This window comes from Pelodiscus sinensis, chromosome 2 (genome assembly GCF_052426305.1).
Source record: "Pelodiscus sinensis isolate ZL-2025 chromosome 2, ASM5242630v1, whole genome shotgun sequence".
Taxonomy (NCBI): Eukaryota; Metazoa; Chordata; order Testudines; family Trionychidae; genus Pelodiscus; species Pelodiscus sinensis.
Window position 1 is genome coordinate 108,992,091 of NC_143053.1, and position 20,374 is coordinate 109,012,464.

Genomic DNA, 20,374 nt, shown 5'->3' on the forward strand with positions numbered 1-20,374 from the left:
TTTGGCAGTGCAGGGAGAAGCGGCTTCCCGGGGGAAGCGGCGGGGACAGTCACTCACTAAGGCTAGCGGTGGAGGCACAAGGGGAGGGGCAGCGCTCCGAGCAGCAGCTGCCGCACTCACCTCTACCAGGCTGTTCCACTGCACAGGTACATCCGGGGCAGGGGAGCCCCCTCCTCCCTGCCACCCATGATGTCACTCGGCCTGGGCCCCTCTCCTCCAGCAGCAGCCGAAGGTTGCCGAGTGGCGGGCTGGAGCTGGCGGCCGCCACTAGGGGGCAGTTGCAGGCGAAGCAAGGCGAGCCCAGCGGGGAGGCAGCAGTGCTGGGAGAGGCCTTGGCTCTGGTGCAGCTTCCTGTTCACGTGGCGGAGATCCTGGCACCTGCTCACTGTGGCCCACAGGAGAGGGGAGCCCACGGCACAGCCCCATGGTGCGGAAGGTAGCGGGGCGAAACTTTCGGGGTGGATGGTGGGGTCATTACCCCCCACGACACCTGCAGCACCAGGTGCGAGCTGGGCCACCCCCGCCCACTATAGGTCCCGTGCTCGCCCTCTCCCGCTCCTCACACGGGGCATCCCCAGCAAGACCCCACCTCCCGCCCCGAGAAACTCCAGCAAGAGAGAGAGAGAGAGAGAGAGAGAATTAATATGAAAGAAATGTGCATGTTGAAATTGGTTATAGGAATCAAATACATACAGACATAAGTTAAGCTTTACGAGAAGATTCACAGAGTTATTGAGCTTTGCAGTTGCAGACTGATTTTTCCACATTATTCTGGAGTTATTAGGTCAATGTCCATTATAGGAGCACCAGGATATTCTAGGATCTCATTCTTTATAGCTTGCAGCTTTCCCCATGAACATCCAAGCAGATATGTGATGAAAAAGATCGTGTCCAAAGGGACTTTGTATTTTATTTCCAGCAGCCTCTTAGCTTGGGAGAACAATAGGCTTTCGATGCAACCTTCTGTCTCCCAATCACCATGACAGTTAGAATAGGATAATTTATCCATTAAACAGTTCGTATACAAGTTACCACAACTTTCAAAAAGAAAGACTACTAGCTACTTCAATCAAGTTTTATCATAAATGTTAATATTCCTTTTTGATCTTCACTCAAAGCTATATACAATAGACAAGAACTGATTATTGACATCACAAAACCTGAGAAAACACCTACCACTGCAATGGTCTGACCCATGCAGGTTTGCATTTCAAAGATCTACTCTAACAATGTAATAACCCAACTAACACTTACGTATCTTCCTAATGAGTCTTCAGAGGTTGATCCTGTATCAGCCAATGAGTTGGATAACCCTTTCTGGCCATCTGCCACATCTTAAAACAAATGTCTAACATTTCAATCAGAATGTCACAATCACATTACCTATCATTTAGCCTCAAGGTCACTCTCAGGAGCTCATGTTCAGTTGATTATCCACCAGGACATCCCAGTCTTTTTCAGAGTTATGGTTTCAAAAGATAAAGTCTCCCATTTGTCTGTACAGCATAGATTCTTTGTTTCTAAAAATGTACGAACTTATATATGGTCATATTTACACACAATGTATTGCTTTGTAAGATGGGTGCAAGTAAACAATCTGTGTCATCTGCAAAATTTCAGTTTTTTTTTTAAATTGCTGATAAAAACATTAAATAGCAAAAGCCAAAAACCCATCCCTGTAGGACCCAATTAGAAACACTGCTGCTATCTGATGACACCCCTTTTGAAATTATATGGTGAGACTAATCATTTAACTGTTTTAAATCCATTTAATGTGTGCCACATTGCTCCTGGATTGTTCTAGTTTATTAATGAAGATGTCATGCGGTATCATGACAAATGCCTTCGATTTCTTTAAGTGATTGGGACAGTGAGCTTGATAAGGGAAGTGACGCAACCAAGATGTCAAAAAGCACATATGATATTTCCTAAATGACCAGGGTTTTTATATTCACAGTTATTGCCACACACCTTATCAGGACCAGACCACAACATTTTGGCACCTGAGGTGGGGAGCTCAAATGACACTGCCATGCCCCCTCGCTTGGGCCAAAACTTTGAAAGGTCTTAATTCTGCCTTCTTCCTGTTCTACTCCCCTCATGGTACTGCAGAGAGAATATATATGCACCAGCAGCAGATACAACTTTCTACACTCTGGGTCCTAGTGCCCCCTCCTCCCCAGAGTCTGGCACCTGAGGCAGCCGCCTCAGTTCGCCTCATGCTAAGGCCAGCCCTGCACACATTAGAGATCCTGCAAGCCCCAAATAACTGCTAGATAGGAGCTGGTTTGACTGTCTTGTCCAGTGACAATAATTCATTTACAAGACTTTTTAAAAAATGGTTAACTGGGATGGGTATCAGACTTGTTGGAGGTATTTGCCTGCAGTTATTAACTGATAATATTTCAATCAGCTACTGTGCAGAAAACCCTTATCTACAGAAAAATATTGACCTGATAGAGACGATTCCATGAGGGAAGGGTCCATCACAGCTTATAGGCATGCACATAAGTTCTCTGTCTACATCAACTTCTACTTTTGTTGAATAATGGCTTAAAAAAAAATCAAGGTAGACAATACTGTTGACCTCTCTCAAAGACTGAATGGTTGAACTACCAAGGAAAAATTTCAGCCAGGCTCACTGCAAACTTCTTGCAACTTTTTAAAAATAGGAAGAGAAGCCACAGCTGCATGTGAAACATCCTACCTAAAGACACCTACTTTGAAAAAGAACTAAGGATTTATCTTCATGTTAAGACAACTTAATGATATACTTTATGGCTGTGTCTACACTGGCCTCCCTTTCGGAAAAGGGATGCTAATGTAGCACTTTGGAATAGGCAAATCCGCGGGGGATTTAAATATCCCCCGCGGTATTTGCATTAACATGGCTGCCGCTTTTTTCCGGCTTGGAGATAAGCCGGAGAAAAGCGCCAGTCTAGACGTGATTCTCCGGAAAATAAAGCCTTTTCCGGAGGATCTCTTATTCCTACTTGAAGTCACTTGAAGTAGGAATAAGAGATCCTCCGGAAAAGGCTTTATTTTCCGGAGAATCACGTCTAGACTGGCGCTTTTCTCCGGCTTATCTCCAAGCCGGAAAAAAGCGGCAGCCATGTTAATGCAAATACCGCGGGGAATATTTAAATCCCCCGCAGATTTGCCTATTCCAAAGTGCTACATTAGCATCCCTTTTCCGAAATGGAGGCCAGTGTAGACACAGCCTGGCTACGTCTACACTGGCATGAATTTCTGGAACTGCTTAAAACGGAATAGTATTCCGTTTTCAGTTTTTCCGGAAAAGGAGCGTCTACATTGGCAGGCTGCTTTTCCGGAAAAGCCCTTTTTCTGGAAAAGCGTCCGTGGCCAATGTAGACGCGCTTTTCCGGAAAAGAGCCCCGATAGCCATTTTCGCGATCGGGGCTTTTTTCCGGAAAAGACTACTGGACTGTCTACACTGGCACTTTTCTGGAACAGTATTCCGGAATAAGGACTTATGCCCGAGCGGGAGCAGAATAGTTTTTCAGGAATAGCGGCTGATTTTGTACAGTAGAGCATCGTTGCTATTCCGGAAATTCAAGGGCCAGTGTAGACAGCTCGCAGCTTATTCCAGAAAAGCGGCTGATTTTCCGGAGTAAGTGGCCCAGTATAGACACAGCCCCCTATGAGTACAGCTACACTGCAGCTCAGAGTGTAATTCTCTGCTCAGGAGACAGACAAGTACTAACTCTGCTTGAGCAGATCCACTAAAAATAGCAACATAGCTAGGCATAGCTCAGGGAAAGCATCCGAGTACAAACCCACCTGCATCTCCTGAATACATATTCGGGCTGCTCTTCTGAGCCACCACACAAGCTACCTCCAGCTATGCTGCTATTTGTAGCATGCTAGCTCAATGCAACATAGTGTAACAACTTATTGCCCAGCATGCTTGAACCCTTTCCCATGTAGCCACACCCAGACAGGGAGCGGGCCAACACTGTCTCCCAACCCGGCTCTCAGGTATAAGTGGCTCCATCCTGTTCCCTGCCTAGCTGCCAGGGAGAATGGCCAAATGTCACAGAGAGAGGGGCATGCACACATAGGAAGATAAGGACAGAGAGCTCCCCCCCCTTTAAAATAATGTGGGGTGGGGAGAGTGCTGCAGCCCCAGGCTTGGTGGAGGGCAAGAGTCATCATTTGGCAGAGTAGAGGCACTGGGAGAAAAATACAGAGCCTGCCACCCTCCCTACCCCCCGAAAGGCCAATGGAAAGTATTTCTTTCCTCTGCCCCTCCTCCCCCCATGTCCCACCTACAAGTCACCTGTGATTTGTTATATCAAAATCCTTTTATCTGGCCATTCATTTTTACTGATCAACTATTTTTGCTGTTAAAACTTTTCCACAATTTTCCATATCTGGTCCACAGCTCAGTCACAATTATTTGACCATCATCCCACAATTCAAGTAGGGCTTTGTTATTCTTAACAACTCTATAGTTGGACATTTCCCATAACTTACAGTTGTGATTTCAATTTCAACTCTACTTGATCCATAAGTTCTATTATATCTGTCACAGGATGAAGAAAAGAGGGCATTTGATTCTTTACCCACTCCTTAGCATAACTAATTAATGCAAATACAGCTCATCTTGCCTGTCTAGGGAAACCTGGAAGGTGGAAATAGTGTAAACTTGACATACTTGTGCTGAGCACTTAATAGGCTTCATATTTAAATTAAAATATACATAAAATGTTCATAAGCTAAATACATGCTTGAGATGTGTAATTTTTTGGAACTTCAACTCAAACATCCCTTTTAAAATTATACAGTTCTTTTAACTTGGATTCCAAAAGCAATGAGAATAATCACTTCATTATATTTGATGCAAGAGTTCAGTGTGAAATGGTATGTAGCTGTAGCACTTCCAAGGATTAAAGTACTGCAAGCAAGCATAAATTTTACTATTCAACAACTACATTGCTAGGAAGCAAGGCTGTATTGGAAAGACCTATTAAACTGATATTTTTGTGCTAAATTTTCAAAGATTTCCTCTGTAGACTAGCTCATTATGTAAATAAGACAAGAGAAAGCTGACTTCTTTAATGGGATATATCAGTCACCGGAGGAATAATATTAAATTGAAGAAAAAGCTAAATCCCTGTTCATGTTGCAGAAACACAACCTGGTATTCTGGCCAACATCACAAAGATGGCAGAAACATAAAAAAAAATTACAGAAACGCTTTGGAAAACTTCTGGGTCTATTTTTATAGCATAAGTCATAACTGAGTTCTCCAAAATGAAAATATCTACTTACTCTGAAAAAATGTTCTTCCCTTTCCCTCAAAGACTACCAAAATACTTTGGAAAAGATCCCAGTACATTTTATGAAAAATGCAGTGTCCTATGAGATTCACTTCATATTCATATTTATTGCTTCAAAAGCATTCATGTATTGTCCAAATTAAAAGCCTGCAGTTTTTTAAGTAGAACAGGTCACCAATTAAGTCCCCTGTCTACTAACTTACTAGGCCTACACTCTTACTGTCTTTGGTAAATATATCACTATTTTGTTTGCTTTCTTAGCATCTGCAGTATTACAAAATTTCAGCCAAACAATTCTGAATGTCCTGAAATATTCCTCATGTTGAGAGGGCTGGAGAGAAATGCACTTTTCTTAAAAACGGACAAATCTTTGAATTCATCTCTTTTGTTGTCCATGATTTACTTCCACATTTTTTCTGTCAGCTTGATGCAATGAAATGTGATGCAGTCTCCATAATTTTCTCTGTATCCTTGAATGACAATATTTGCAATGTGGAGCACCACTCTGCAAGGTTTTATTCCAGATCTAGAAAAAAAGAACTGAATAGAAATACATTTTCCCCCCTATATCCGTACTTATCATTCTGAGGTGAACTTCCATGTTCAACTGACCATCTTTGTTTCTTTTCGTTCTTGTTTTAATTTTCCCCCTTCCTAAAATGTAACACAGTTGAAATCTGGAAGAATACATGGAAGGCAAAATTGTTCAATCATCTTTAAATTGCTAAATTGAAGGGAATACTATAATTTCATGTAACAATTTTATTAGCAGTAGAACTCTGTGTAAAAAATAAAAATTGTTCCTGAATTAACTGATGTTGCAAGCTACTGAAAAGATGGTATAGGGACTTTAGAATTATTTATGTATATGTTTTGAATATCCATAAAAATAAAAGATTTCTCCTCCCTCGTAGGCTCATTAATCTCCTATCTTCTACTTCACCAGACAAAAGGTTCTACATTTGATCTTGAAGAATCAAAACAACTATTTTCTGCATCCTTTGGGAGAAGAGATTAACATGAACCCTTTTCTGCTACATACATCTCGATTTTTGAAGTTTACTTTGGAGAATTCTTTTAATTACGTCAGTCGATTCCATCTCATTTACAGTATTTATGTAAGTACTTCAAAGTGTCATTTGAGCTAAAAAGAAAATTAGACCACACGGGGGGAAAAAGAGCCCACTGTGATCTTCTTCGAGGAAAAAAACAAAATATTTTTTCACAATCCTGTCAAATATTTCCCTCCACTGAAGAATCCTGGTTGGCAAAATACTTTTAGAAAGAAAGGATGGATGATAGTCATGGAATATGAATATAGAAAACACATCTCAAAGAACTCCAGCTACTAAACAGATAAGTAACCTTTCTTTCTTTGAGTGATTCCCAATTCCACTTCCAGTGTCGCCCAAGAAATGGACCATTGCAATGAAGATGGAAGCTCAACAAAACAGGGAATGCAGAACAACCTTCATAAATACAGCTTCTGATCTGTAGGCTTCAATGATAGCACCACACTTTGTGGAAAGAACTAGGGGTGTAAGAGTATAACCATTTAAAAAGTTAGATAAACCTTGGCTTATCGGTTACCGTTAACAGTTACATGTGAACACCCACCTTGCTCCTGAGGAGCCAGCTAAGAACCTGCAGTACTACCTCTGTATTTAAGGATATTATGGTATACTAGTCATAAAAAAATAAATAAAGCAGGAAAATGAGAAAAAATAGAATGGTAAATAACAAGGTAAAAACGTATTCAAACCGAAAGAAATCCTTCAGAAACTGAAAATCCAACGCTCCTGAAATCAATGAAAGTATAATTTACTGTGCAAAATATAAGATGGCTATTAGGATATAGAGGAGGGAGTCTGGCAGACAAATAGCCAAAATAAAAAACAAACAAAAAATTGTTTAAGTATATTAGTATATTTTGTGACAAATACAAATCTAACTTGAAAACAAATTTCAGTTTTCAAATGTATTATTTTTAAAGCTATTTTCCCCTTAGCTAAATGGACTTGTCTCTTTAAATGTCTGAAGACCAACAATAAGTTATTCTACCAAAGATTTCTATAATCTTAAATGTCCAGCTCCTAAAAAGATCCCTCTACCAACAATAAAACTAGAATTTTACATTTGTTCTAATCAAGAATAGCCTCCTTTCTTCATCTTTTTGCTGGCTCTGTTCCTGTGACACTATATTTAATTGTATGTGTTACATTAGCCCCACCTGATTTTGGAAAAAAGCTAGGAAGCGATCATAAATTTTTTTAAAGAGAAATGTGCAAATGTATGTAGTGTGTGGTGGTTATATATTTATATAAGTACTTCAAAGTGTCATTCGAACTAAAAAGAAAATTAGACCCCAACCTCTGGAACTTCTAATAGAAAATTAATGTCAGCAAAACCTTTGAAGTTTTCTTATTCCTGGCATTGCTACTGACTTGTCACCTAAATTTTACCTGATTTCACCAGTGATCAAAATTGTGCGTTTTTCTGTATGGTTATTTCTGGTTATTTTATTGCATTACTATTTTATGCCTTGAACTTGCAGCTTGTTGCATGTAGGTATATTCCTATGCCTACATGGAATCAACTGCAGGATCAGGGCCTAAACAGACAAAATAGTTATCCATTAGAATGAAAACTTCAGAGAGCAGTGCTCTGATAAACTAATCAGGCTCTGAAATGCATTATAACATAACATTTAAGCATCTTGCTGGAGTAGTGAACTTTGAAACAGTTACTCAACACACAATGGCAAAACATAAGCCATTTGTTTGGCATGGACTACATTTGCTCTATGAAAGAAGTCTATTTATGAGACCATTCCCCCATAATTACAGTTAAATTAATTTTAATTATCTAAAGCATTGCGTCTTTCCATTCTAAATGTTATATTACAGTGGAATCTTCCGAAAACATACATTGTGCATAATGCAACTCATCATTTAAAAATTGACTATATCACTCATCAGGTATAATCTATGGTGTTAGTTTTTTTCATTTTGGCTACAACTGACCAAATAACTAACTTCATTTAATCATCTAATATTAGCAAACTAACCAACTTTGGCATCTGATGAAGTGGGTCTTTGCCCACGAAAGCTTATGCTCCAATAAATCTGTTAGTCTATAAGGTGCCACAGGACGCCTCGTCGCTTTTGCGGATTCAGACTAACACGGCTACCCCTCTGATACTTGACACCATGCAAAGCAAGTTAAGCAATTTATAGAATTAATTGATGGCTGCTTAGAAAACTTGATATTTAAAACACCTATCAAAATTAATGACTTCCAAGGAAACTTCTTTGAAAAATACTTGGATGCGTCAACACACACACTGAATAAAATACTACCTGAATGCTTCCGAAGAAGAAATACACTTAACTGGAATCAATAATCTACTCCTTTATATACAAGATTTTGAATAGCTGTGTGCTAAATTAATTCGTATCTGGGAATTATTAAAGACTGACACTATTCGGCACTATACCTGTGCCAAGCAGAATGCTGATAAAAAATATTGAGTATGCAATGGACAATATGGTTCCAACAGAGAAAAATGTAGGGCTGTAAATTAAAAACAGTAACTCCATTAATTAATGCAAACCAAATTAAAAAAATTACTCACAATTATTTGCCGTTTTAATTTCACAAATAATAATAGAACACCAATTTGAAATTATCCATTTTTGGAACTTTTCTACATTTCTCAAAAACAAAAAAGTCACCTAAAAGGGAGAACAAGTATTTGCATGGCACTATGTACCTGGGGTTGCAAAGTATATGAAAGCTAGATACCCTAATCATATTCCCCTTCATCCTTCAACCACCATTCCAGAAGACATGCTTCCACGCTGATAACACGTGCCAAAAAAATGCATTAATTAAATTTATGACTGATATTGCAGGTAAGGATGTGAAGGACTAGTCAACTAGCTGCTTACAGCCCAGGGCCAGCTGGGGTGTCCCCAGGCTGCATGCAGTGTTTCAAAGCAGCAGTGTGCATCGAACCTGGGATCAGCAGGGGTCTTCCCCACCGGTCCCCAATTCCGTGTGGTGTGCTGTTTTGAAACGCCGCATGGAGCCTGATGCTGGAGGCACCCTATCAGCTAATTGTACAGTTGATGCAAAATGCATTGGCTATTGGATGAATTACTAGCATTTAACATCCCTCATCTCCTGCTCCGTGGTTTTTACCCACATTCTGACATATATTTCATGATATGATAGTCCTGGATGATAAACCAGCATATGTTATTCGATTTCCATTGCAGATTTGAAAAAAACAAAACAAAAAAAGATACCAATATGAGATTTCTAAAAATAAATACAGTCTTAAATCTCAGTGTGATTAATCTGAAGTGACTTCCAAAACCTGAGATGGACGAAGTGTGAAACATACCAGCAGAAGTTTTAAAAGAACACTACTCTCATGTGTAAAGTATAAATGTGAACCACCTCAAAAAAACCCAACAAAACACACAGTATATTGGTGTCATCTTACTCAGATAATGAAAATGAACATGCATCAGTGCACACCATATTAGATAACTATGAGCAGAACCCACCTTAACATGGAAGCATGTCCTCTGGAATGGTGGTTGAAGTGTTACATTGTTTTGGTTTTGAGTGTAATTATGTTAAAAATAACTATATTTGTTAGTTGCAATTTCAGATAAAGATACTGCACTACAGTACTTGTATGGGGTAACTGAAATATACTAATTCTTTTATTCTTTTTATATGAAAGGAGATTGTTAAAATGTCCATTTAATTTTTATCAGTATTTTTTTAAATGGGAATTCCATCATCTCTCTCATCATTTACAGCTTTGTCCACATAGTCACTCTGCTGATACCATTATTAGACCTAACCAAGTGAATTATAAGATCAGGAACACATATTCCTGCGCATCCAGAAATATAATTTATGCAATCATGTGCCAAAAGTGTCCGGTCTGCTATGTACATTGGACAAACGTCTCAGACACTTCACCAAAGGATCAATGCCCACAAAACAGGTATTAGACAGGATCACAAAGAAAAAACAGTTTCTTGCCATTTCAACCAGAAAGGACATTGTCTCAACGACTTGATTATCTGCATCCTGCTTCAAAAGCCTTTCAAGACTGCACTTGAAAGAGAATCCTCTGAACTCTCATTCATGCTTAAATTTGACACTTTACGCTTAGGTTTGAACAAAGAATCTAATTACCTTACCCATTACAAAGACAGCTTCCCCAATTATCACCTCTAATATCATTAGCTCACAGACATTTACCTTCTCCCCCTCCCCCATCTGTTCTGAAATTTGATTTGTCCTTTTCATGTGTGTTCATTTTTTTAAATTGTATCCTTTGGTATATATGGTTGTGACAATTTTCTTCCACTATTTGATCTGAAGAAGCGGGTCTTGCCCATGAAAGCTCATCACCTAATAAACCATCTTGTTAGTCTTTAAAGTGCTACATAGTCCTGCTTTTTGTTTCATCATTTACAATGTTTTTATCAAAAAAGGAATACTATCAAGTGGTTTCCAATAACATTGTCTTCTATTTTTCAAACCCTGAGCATTGATCTAGCTGTGACAAAACAGAACTGTGCTCCAAATTTCTCTGTTTAATCTCTTTTCTGTAAGGTTTATTGAGAAGCAATCCTATTCCAGGTTCATTCTATGTTTCTGGCTCATGTTGACTCAGTCTCTTTCAACATTTACTCAGTTATGTCAGTTTTGAGGACTGCACTTGATCTGGTAATTCTGTCCGTTTCCTGTTTGGTTTTATGAAGAGCAATCACATTTTAGGCATATCCTGTTTTCCTGGAACAACCAAACCCTTATCTTGCTTTAAGTTATGATAAGGTTGTTTTCATGTTTAAATAGACTTTTTAGATGCTCACTTGAAAAGACACAAAGACCAAGAAAGAAATTAGTCCATTTCTAATGGGTTTCTGTTGTTGTTAAGACTCTGCACACTCTTAATGCTGCAAGTGTAAGTCTATAGCTGGGGTTCTCAAACTTTGTGATACAACGACTCTTCCCCCCCCCCCCCAGTTGCTCGTGACCCCCCGGGGAGTTGGGACCCATAGTTTGAGAAACGCGGGTCTATAGGACTCTGAATAGTCTTGTGGCACTTTAGAGACTAACAAAATATATAGAATCATGAGTTTTTGTGGGTAAAACTGACTTCATCAGATGAACTAGAGTGGAAATAACAGAAACACACACAAAGTCCCCCGCCTTCTCCTGCCCCCTCCCACACCACACCAGAAGTACCTGTCAACAGTCTCATTAACACAGGTCCTATAATTGATAGGTACTACTTCTGCTCTATATCAGATGAATTGGACTGGAAACAACAGAAACCAGGATAAAGTGGGTTTTACCCACAAAAGCACAATGATTCTATATATTTTTGCTAGTCTCTAAGGTGTCACAGGACTACTTGTTTTTAAAGTTACAGAGTAACATGGCTAACTTTTGAGACTCTCTAGGACAGTCAATGTAAAACAGTGATAAGTGAATAGTGGTATCAGCAATATCCAATTTGGAAGAATATTTATTAAAGGCAGAGATGGAAGAAGGATAGGAAGAAAAAAACAGTCTCTGCTTTGTATGAGCAATACAAGTATGGGATAAAAACCAAGAACTTTTTTTAAAATGACAGTTAATTGAATGTTTTCTTATGCAGCCTTTATTCTTACTGTGTATGGCAAACAACTGAAATTCAGAGGTATCATTTTACCCACATCTAAACACTAATTATACACTGTATGCAGAATATAATTATGCATACTCTGCATTTGTCACTAACAGCAAAATGGACCACATTGTAGATAAAGGAAAAGCACCAGGATCATTTTACAAGAAGAATTAATTTATAAATGAATGACTTTACAGCTATTTTTGTGTTTTTATTCAAATCATTTGTATTTTAATTACCTTTTTGTTTTCTTATAGTTTTCCAGCTGCAGTATGTGCATACGTTTGTACCTTTCCAGCTCACACTGTCCACATAGGTGTTCAAGATGCAACAGATGATTTTCCATTTCCTTAAAGTTCACCTCTAGTTGGGCTGTAAGAAAAACAAACATATATGAAGCTTGGTTAATTATGAAACATATACAACATTTTTCCCAGAGACAGTGAACCAGTTGCAAATATAAACGTTTAGTAATATGGTAAAATTATGCATGAATTTGATTTCATCATCCTTTTCTGGGTTAAATTCCACTTCAGGTAAACAAAAGAGGCACAATGAACGAATTAATAGATATTACAGACATGATTAAGTTGCTCCTTGTGGTCAAGATGCCAGGCTGCTACATTGGATTTAACCTTTGGATTCCATGTATTTTAAACCCAATTTCCTAAGCGTACTACAAGGGTCCAAATTGTTGACCATGTCCCGGGACCCGTGCTGTTCTAACAAAGATTTCCCAGTAGTGTAACACCGTGCCCTCAACCGCATGGACATTTCTATTTACAGTTTAATTCACTGTGGACCTTGTGACAGCTAAACCAAATGGAATACGCAGACTTTTCAAAGAAACTTCTAAAACCACAGTTTACTTATTAGACAAAGCAAAAAAAATACAAATCTAATCTAAAAACATCTGCACATAATATCCATCTTCTCCTCTGTCCTCACCATTCAAAGACCTTGTTGGGTTTTGGTTAGTGTTCTTTCAGGGGTTCCAGGACCTTCCTGCATCCCACACACCTATTTAATCTTCTCTTTCTGTTCAACAGATGGCCCATGACAGCCACACACTCAAGAAGCTCGGCCCCTTGAAATTCTGGACACTTTTTTCAGGTGACTTTCCAGGCAATTTCAAAACCTCAGCCTTGGGTTCCAAAATGAGAGAACTAACTCCCCTGAACTCCAGCAAGCCTAATGTAATAGGGTGGACACATTTGAATGAAGGATGACCAAGGTTGAGGGCTCTTGCTGACTTTCCCATTGTCATTCTCTGTGAGGGGAAGGGATTTCTTCCATAACCTCCTGGGTGCTCCAGCCCAGGAGAAAAGCTACACTGCAGAAGAGAGGGTAACTCACCTTGTGCAGCAGCTGAGGTTCCTCATAATGGTTGTCCCTGTGCATGCTCTACCTTAGGTGTTTTCGGCACCTCTACACCTTTAGTCAGTGATTTACGATAGCAGTGCCTCTGTAGGCTGCACACATAGGTAGCCGGCACGTGCAGTTTGAAATAGCTACTGTGTGTGCACAGCCAACTGACCCCCTTAGTTGCTTCTCTGCCCAGAAACAAAGGAGTTCTGAAGCAGAAGGGAGGAAAAGTGGGTGGTGGAGCACCCATAGGGACAACCATCTCAAAGAACATCAGTTACTGCACAAGGAGAGTAACCCCCTCTTCTTCTTTGAGACGTCTTCCTGTGGGTGCTCCATCTTAGGTGATTATGAAGCAGTATTTTTGTCTGATGGAGGGACCTCTGGTAAGTCTGTATGTACTATGGACAATATAGTATGTCCAAACTGGGTGTCAGTAGCTGTATAAGAGTCTATGGCATAATGCTGCGTAAAGGTGTGGACAGAGGCCCATGTGGCAACTCTGTAGATGTCTCTCAGAGGTACATTTTTGAGGAATGCAGTAGAAGCTGCCATTGCTCTGGTAGAACATGCCCTTATATTTGTTCGGGGCTCACGGTTAAGTAAAGAATATGAAAGGCAGATCCAACCAGATATCCATTTGGATAACCTCTGTTTGGAGATGGCCATGTGCTTTGATCTTTCTGTAACAAATATAAAAAGTCTGAGAGTCTTCTAAAAAGGTTTGGTTCTTTGTAGGTAAAAGGCTAATGCCCCACAGACATTCAAGGTGTGAAGCATGGTTTCACTGTTGTTGGAAGCTTGGGAAAGAAGACTGGTAAGTATATGGACTAGTTGCAGTGGAAAGAGGTAGGTACTTTGGGGAGAAATGTAGGGAGTAGGCAGAGGACAACCGTGTCGTTATGGAATATAGTGTATGGGGGCTCTTTCATCAGGGTGTGCATGCTGAAGGAATACCTACTAAAAATGGCACCTTCATGGGTAAGTGCAATAAGGAGGATCTGGCCATGGGTTAGAAGGGCTTCCCCATTAGTGCTCTTCGCACCAGGTCAAAGGCTGGAGTTGGAACTTTAATTAGAGGGTACGTATTTTCTAGTCTCTTCATAAAATGTTTAACTGTGGAGTGTGCAAATACAGAGAATTAGTTGATTGTTGGCTGTAACGCTGTAATTGCCATAAGAGGCACTGTTCTAGAGCTGAAGGAGAGCCCTGTGTCCTTGAGTGATGATAAATATTGTAGAATTTCAGGCAGGCTGGCTAGCGAGGACAAAATGATGTGCAAATCACACTACAGAGTGAATCTATGCAACTTATAGATGTATGTTTTTCTTGTTTTCTGGTTTATGAAGATTTAGTAGAATCTCCTGTACAGGGGCTGAACATGTTGATTCTAAGGGTGTTAGCCAGCAATGAGCAATGTTTGTAGGTGAAGGTTCTGGATACTGGGATGGAGAAGCTTGCCCCCATCCTGTGAGAGGAGACTGGAGACCAGAGGAAAACACCACAGAGGAGCCTGAATCATCTGAAGCATGTAAGGGAACCAAGCCTGTGTGGGCCAGTTGGGAGCTGTCAGGATAACCCTGGGTCTGTCCTGCTTTATATTGAGAATTACTTTGTGAAGCAGGGGCAGTGGTGGGAAAAAGCATACATCACTGTGTCCCACTTTATAATGAACACGTCTCCTGGGGATTGGAGGCTGAATTCTGCTCGGAAACAGTACTTGATGCGTTTGTTATTTGAGCAGTTTGCAAACAGGTCTATAGTGGGGTATCCCCATTGTTTAAATGCCAGTTTCAACATACTTGGGTTGATCTCCCATTAATGGTTTAGAGTAGGCCTGGGCAAAATACAGCCCGCGGGCTAGATTCAGCCCACCAAGCCACCAGATCTGGCCGACAGACATTGCAGGGAGCCCCAGGTAGGCTCCCCACTTGCCTCGCCCCACCCACATGCTGCTCAGACACGCAGCTGAGAGAAGGGTTTTCTTTAAAAACTGTGAATCTAGAAGGGAAGGGGGAAAGCTTTAGGAGTTGCTCCCATATCCAGCACAATCCCATTCTTTCCAGAAACTGGCCAAACTGGCCAATGAGAGCTGCCTGTTTCAATAATAGGCAGCCACGAAGCACAAGGGCTCCAGAGCACATGGCTGCAGAACTGTGCAGGGGCAGGGCAGGCAGCAGTGTTCCCTGTAAGCTGCGGGGCAGCACAGCTTCACAGGTGATTAATCAGCCCCTCCCAGTCAGAGACTCAGGGCTTTGTGCATGGAGCTGACTGGGTAGGGTTGATTGTGAAGCTGTGCTGCCATGCAGCTTAGAAGGAACATGGGCGGGCAGGCAGGGATGCTGATTCAGGAACAGTTGCTAGCTGGTAAGTCTCCCAGTCAGAGCCTGCCTCTGGCACTCCAACCCCTCCCTTCTCCAACCCCTCCCTTCTCCAACCCTCTGTCCCCAACTCCACATAGCCAAATCCTCTGCTCCCTCCTGTGCCCATATCCCCTCTCATATCTGGCACCCCAATCCCCTGCCCCAGATCACAACCCAAATCTCTGCACCCCAGACCTGTGCCCCAGGTCACAACAGCCTCCTTCACCCCAAACTCCCGCCCTTACCCCAAGCTCCCTTCTGTACCCAACCTTCATCTCAGACCCTGTACCTCCTCCATTAATATCATGGAAGAGTGCAGCCCGCGACCACTTTCCAAATTTTTGGAGAGCCACCCCCACCCCATCAAAAATTATTGCCCACCCCTGGTTAAGAGTGAAGTAAACAGCCTGCTGAAGTTGTCTGCCAGGACATTGTCCTTGCCTGGGACATAAGATGCCTTGAGGGTGATGTTTCAGGAATGCAGCACTCAGATGGACTGCTTCTCAACATAGTGAATAAGATCAGGTTTTGCACTGGCGGTTGATGTAAAACGTTGTTGTCAAGTTGTCTAAGTATGTGTACTGATTTGTTGTGGATGAGATTGGCAAATTGGTAGCAGGCATCGTGAACCACTCCAAGTTCCAAGAGGTTGATGTGAAGTTTGGACTCCTCTGGTGACCACCCACCTTGAATGACTTGGTGACTGATGTGAGCTCCCCACCCTAGTAGTGACACATCCATGGTTACTGTCATCGACAGCGGTATGTGATGGAAGGGAACTCCTTTGCAGATGCTGTCCAACTCCGTCCACTAGCAGAGGGATTCTTTCACTATAGGTTGGCGTGGATAGACATTTGTTCACGTGTGGTAAACATGTGGCTTGTAGACAGTGTGGAGCCATGCTTGTAATGGCCTCATGTGGAGGCGAGCGTGTGGTACTACAAATGTAGCTACCTCCATATATCTCAGGAGCTGGAGACAAAGTTTTGCTGAGAACCTTGGGCTGTGTTGAGCCTTGCTTATCAAGCCTGTGAGCACTGTCGCTCTGACCAAAGGTAGTGACGCCACAGCAGTTGTACAGTTGAAGTGGACCCTTATGAACTTGGAGTCAGCGAGCACTTTTGAAGGTTGAGTTGCAGACCCAGTTTGTGGAATAGTGCTCTCGTTAATTGACACTACCCATTGTGCATCCTGAAAGAGAACCCTCTCAGTAGGCAGGCAAAGTATGGAAAAATGGTAACTCCCTGTTGAAAGGTGGCACACTCACCCGTCCTCCAGGGGGAGCCTGTCGAGTCCCTGGGATTTTGAAATCACGCCGCAAACCCACGTGTACTGTAACTCAACTGCTGTTCTAAATAGTGATGCAAGTGACTAGTCGGGTAGTCAACTACCAGATAAACCTAGGCTTATCAGGTAGTCAAGTCCACTACTCGCATTCCCTCTCCCCACCCTTGCTGCCTGTGTATCAGAGGCGTGTGCAGGGGCGGGAGGGGGGGGGGGGAAAGAGGGGAGAGAAACAGGAGCCAGTGCTGGGGGGAGCCAGCTTAAAAGCCGGTTCCTCCCAGCACCATCTCTGTGGTATCGCCTGTGCCCCATCCCATGCTGCTGCCTTTAGGCAGTAGCACAAGGGGAGGCTGCTGCAAAGTAGTAACCCCCAATCAACAATAAGAAGCAAGGAAGAGGAAAGAGAAGTGGTTCAAAGGCAAAATCTCCCTGTGTTTTTGGATGCTCAGGCAAAAGAACCATCAGACTGAAAATGCATCCCTATCTTCTTGTTTGGCTGTCAGCTTCATTTCGGCTGTATTAAGCTGGGAACTATCTTGGGATATACAAGCTTTTCAATTTTCCTGGCTGTCACTCAGGCAGAAATTGAAGGTCCCAATGCCCACTAGCAGAGCCAGAAGCTACCATTTCACAAGCAACTCACATGCATGCCATTTATGGCAGTCAGACTCTCATGTTCAGCATAGCTTCTGCCCCGACAAAGGAGTACGAGAGGGCAGTCACTGGCTCTGCTCAGCAATCTCTGAGGAAATCACAGGATTCAGAGCTACTGAAATGTTCTGCACTGCTGCTGTTACCAGCATTAGGAATTGATAACTTGTGAAAGAAAGCCATTTTCTTTACACTATATGTTTGTATGTACATTTTTAAAATCTTGCTTCATTAGGAAGACAATTGTTACAATTGGAAACCTTCATTCTAAAAAAACTATATTGTTGAACATTTATCTGTCCACCATACAATATGCTTATATTAGGGATGTCAATGCATATCTGTGCACACAGTTAACCAATGAGTCTCTGTATCAGAGGCATGGCGGGGCAGAGGGAACAGGCAGGAGTCTGTACACAGGGGGAACTGTTTAAGCCAGCTCCCATGGAGCCCTGTCTCCCATGCCACATGGAAGAGGAGAACAAGAGCCAGTATGTGCGGGGAGCCGGCTTTTAAGCTGGCTCCCCACAAGCACTGCTCCTGCCTCCTATGCCCCATGTAAACTCTGAAAGTGTCAGCCATTACTTGTTCACAAAAATAAACACATTTTAACATCCCTGACTAATACATCCCTATGCTTCACAAAGTATATGGCATGTATATATGGTGCATGTGTTCAAACTAAGTAGCCTGAAAACCTATTTGTGCATCTGCAGGCTCCAATAAGCTTTGACAGTAATATGCGTCAAAATAAAAAATAGAAAATATACACAGTATTTATGTAGGGCATTATTTTCTGAAGCATGCAGTATATCACCTTGCAGTGGCACCCTGGGAACAAAAGCAAACGAGGGGACTGTATACTGACCTCTCATTTGTTCTCTGGAGTCTCAGCTTCCATTTCTCATACACACACACAAATCAGTCTCTAGTTCTTATGGTTGCAAATAATAAAATGAAATAAAACCACCCCACATCAAACATAACCCAAGGAGTGTTCCCTCTAAACTATGGGACAGCACAGCTTCACAGGTGCCTCTGACAGGGCGGGGCTGATTAATCACCTGGGAAGCTGTATCACTGATATCTGTCTCAGTTTGCAAACAGCCATTCCAAAACCAGTTCTGAAGTGTCAAAGTAGTGGGGAAGGTAGGAGGATCACAGCATGTACAGGCAGTCCCTGGGTTACGTACAAGATAGGGACTATAGGTTTGTTCTTAAGTTGAATCTGTATGTAAGTTGGAACTGGCGTCCAGATTCAGCCGCTGCTGAAACTGACCAGCGGCTGACTATAGGAAGCCCGAGGCAGAGCAAGTCTGCCTTGGGCTTCCTGTAGTCAGCACTGGTCAGTTTCAGCAGCGGCTGACTTGGGGACGCCTGGGGCAGAGCAGCTGGGGTGCTGCTGGGTTGCTCCAGTAGCACCGCTCCTCGGCGCTACTGGACCAACCCAGCAGCACCCCAGCTGCTCTGTCCCAGGTGTCCTGATTCAGCCGCTGCTGAAACTGACCAGCAGTGGCTGAATCAGGACGCCTGGGGCAGAGCAGCTGGGGTTCTGCCGGGTTGGTCCAGTAGCGCCCAGAGCGGCGCTGCGGGACCAACTGGCAGTGCCCCAGCTGCTCTACCACAGGCGTCCGGAGAAAAGCCTGGTCTGCTGGGGGGAAGGGGGGGCGCACTAGTTGCGCCTCCCTCTCCCCCCCCCCCCCCAGCAGACCAGGGAAACGTGGGCGGCAGACCGAGACGCACCGCAGTCCCGCCACCCGGGTCCTCCGCGGCTTTGCTCCGCGTCTCCCTGGTCTGCTGGTGACCAGCACGCGGAGCACGCGGGCAGCGGGACAGCCCAGATGCACCGCGGCTGTCCTGCTGCCGGCGTCCTCCGAGGCTTTGCTCCCCGTCTCCCTGGTCTGCTGGTCTCCAGCAGACCAGGGAGACGGGGAGCAAAGCCTCGGAGGACGCTGGCAGCAGGACAGCCGCGGACCAGGGAGACGCGGAGCAGCTTTTCTCGCCCCAGAGGACGCGGGCGGCGGGACTGCGGCGCATCTGGGCGTCCCACCGCTCCCATCCTCCAGGGCGAGAAAAACCCCGTTCGTAACTGCAGATCCGACATAAGTCGGATCCGCGTAACTCGGGGACTGCCTGTATATGTAGAGGCTGCCCTGATAGAATAGGCTGTTACCCTTGAATGAGAACAGACCTTTGCTACATCATAACTAAGCTAGGACCAAACAAAAAACAAATGGTCACTGCTTGTCCTGTTACCTCAGTTGTTTCTATGGAATGCATTTTTGGCTCAGAGCCTGACACCAGCAGCATGTTCGCAGCATAATGACATCACCCTGACTTCACATCGCAAAGAACAGTTACTGTACAGGTAAACAACCTCCCTTAACCTTCAGATGACACTGCACAAATATAGTCTGCGTTAAACTCTCACCAATAGTTTCCCTGCAGGTGGTGGTGGGGGGGGGGGACGACTATAAATTATTTGAAGGACAACAGTATAGACTTGCCAAAGTTCCCTTTTTCCCAGGATACTTTTCTAATTGCATAGCATCTGAAGAAGGTTTGCACCAAGCTAGTCCTTTGCAAATGTCCACAACAGGTATTTTGCCAAAAAGCCTGCCCACGTAGAATAAGCTATCATCCTTGGGTGAGAAAAGACCTTTAATACATCACAGCTTAGCCTGATCCAGTCAAAAATATGC

The 20,374-nt window shown here is 42.7% G+C and overlaps 1 protein-coding gene across 2 annotated transcripts in view; it reads right to left on the bottom strand.

Annotated features, from left to right (window-relative positions):
• The window catches only part of DTNBP1 (dystrobrevin binding protein 1), a 121,097-nt gene that overhangs the window by 73,077 nt on the left and 27,646 nt on the right, over positions 1 to 20,374 (bottom strand). For both annotated transcript variants that reach the window (XM_075921200.2, XM_089776372.1), the window contains exon 6: positions 12,249 to 12,381. In XM_075921200.2, coding sequence (XP_075777315.1) covers positions 12,249 to 12,381 — 133 coding nt within the window. The remainder of the gene's footprint in view (positions 1 to 12,248; positions 12,382 to 20,374) is intronic.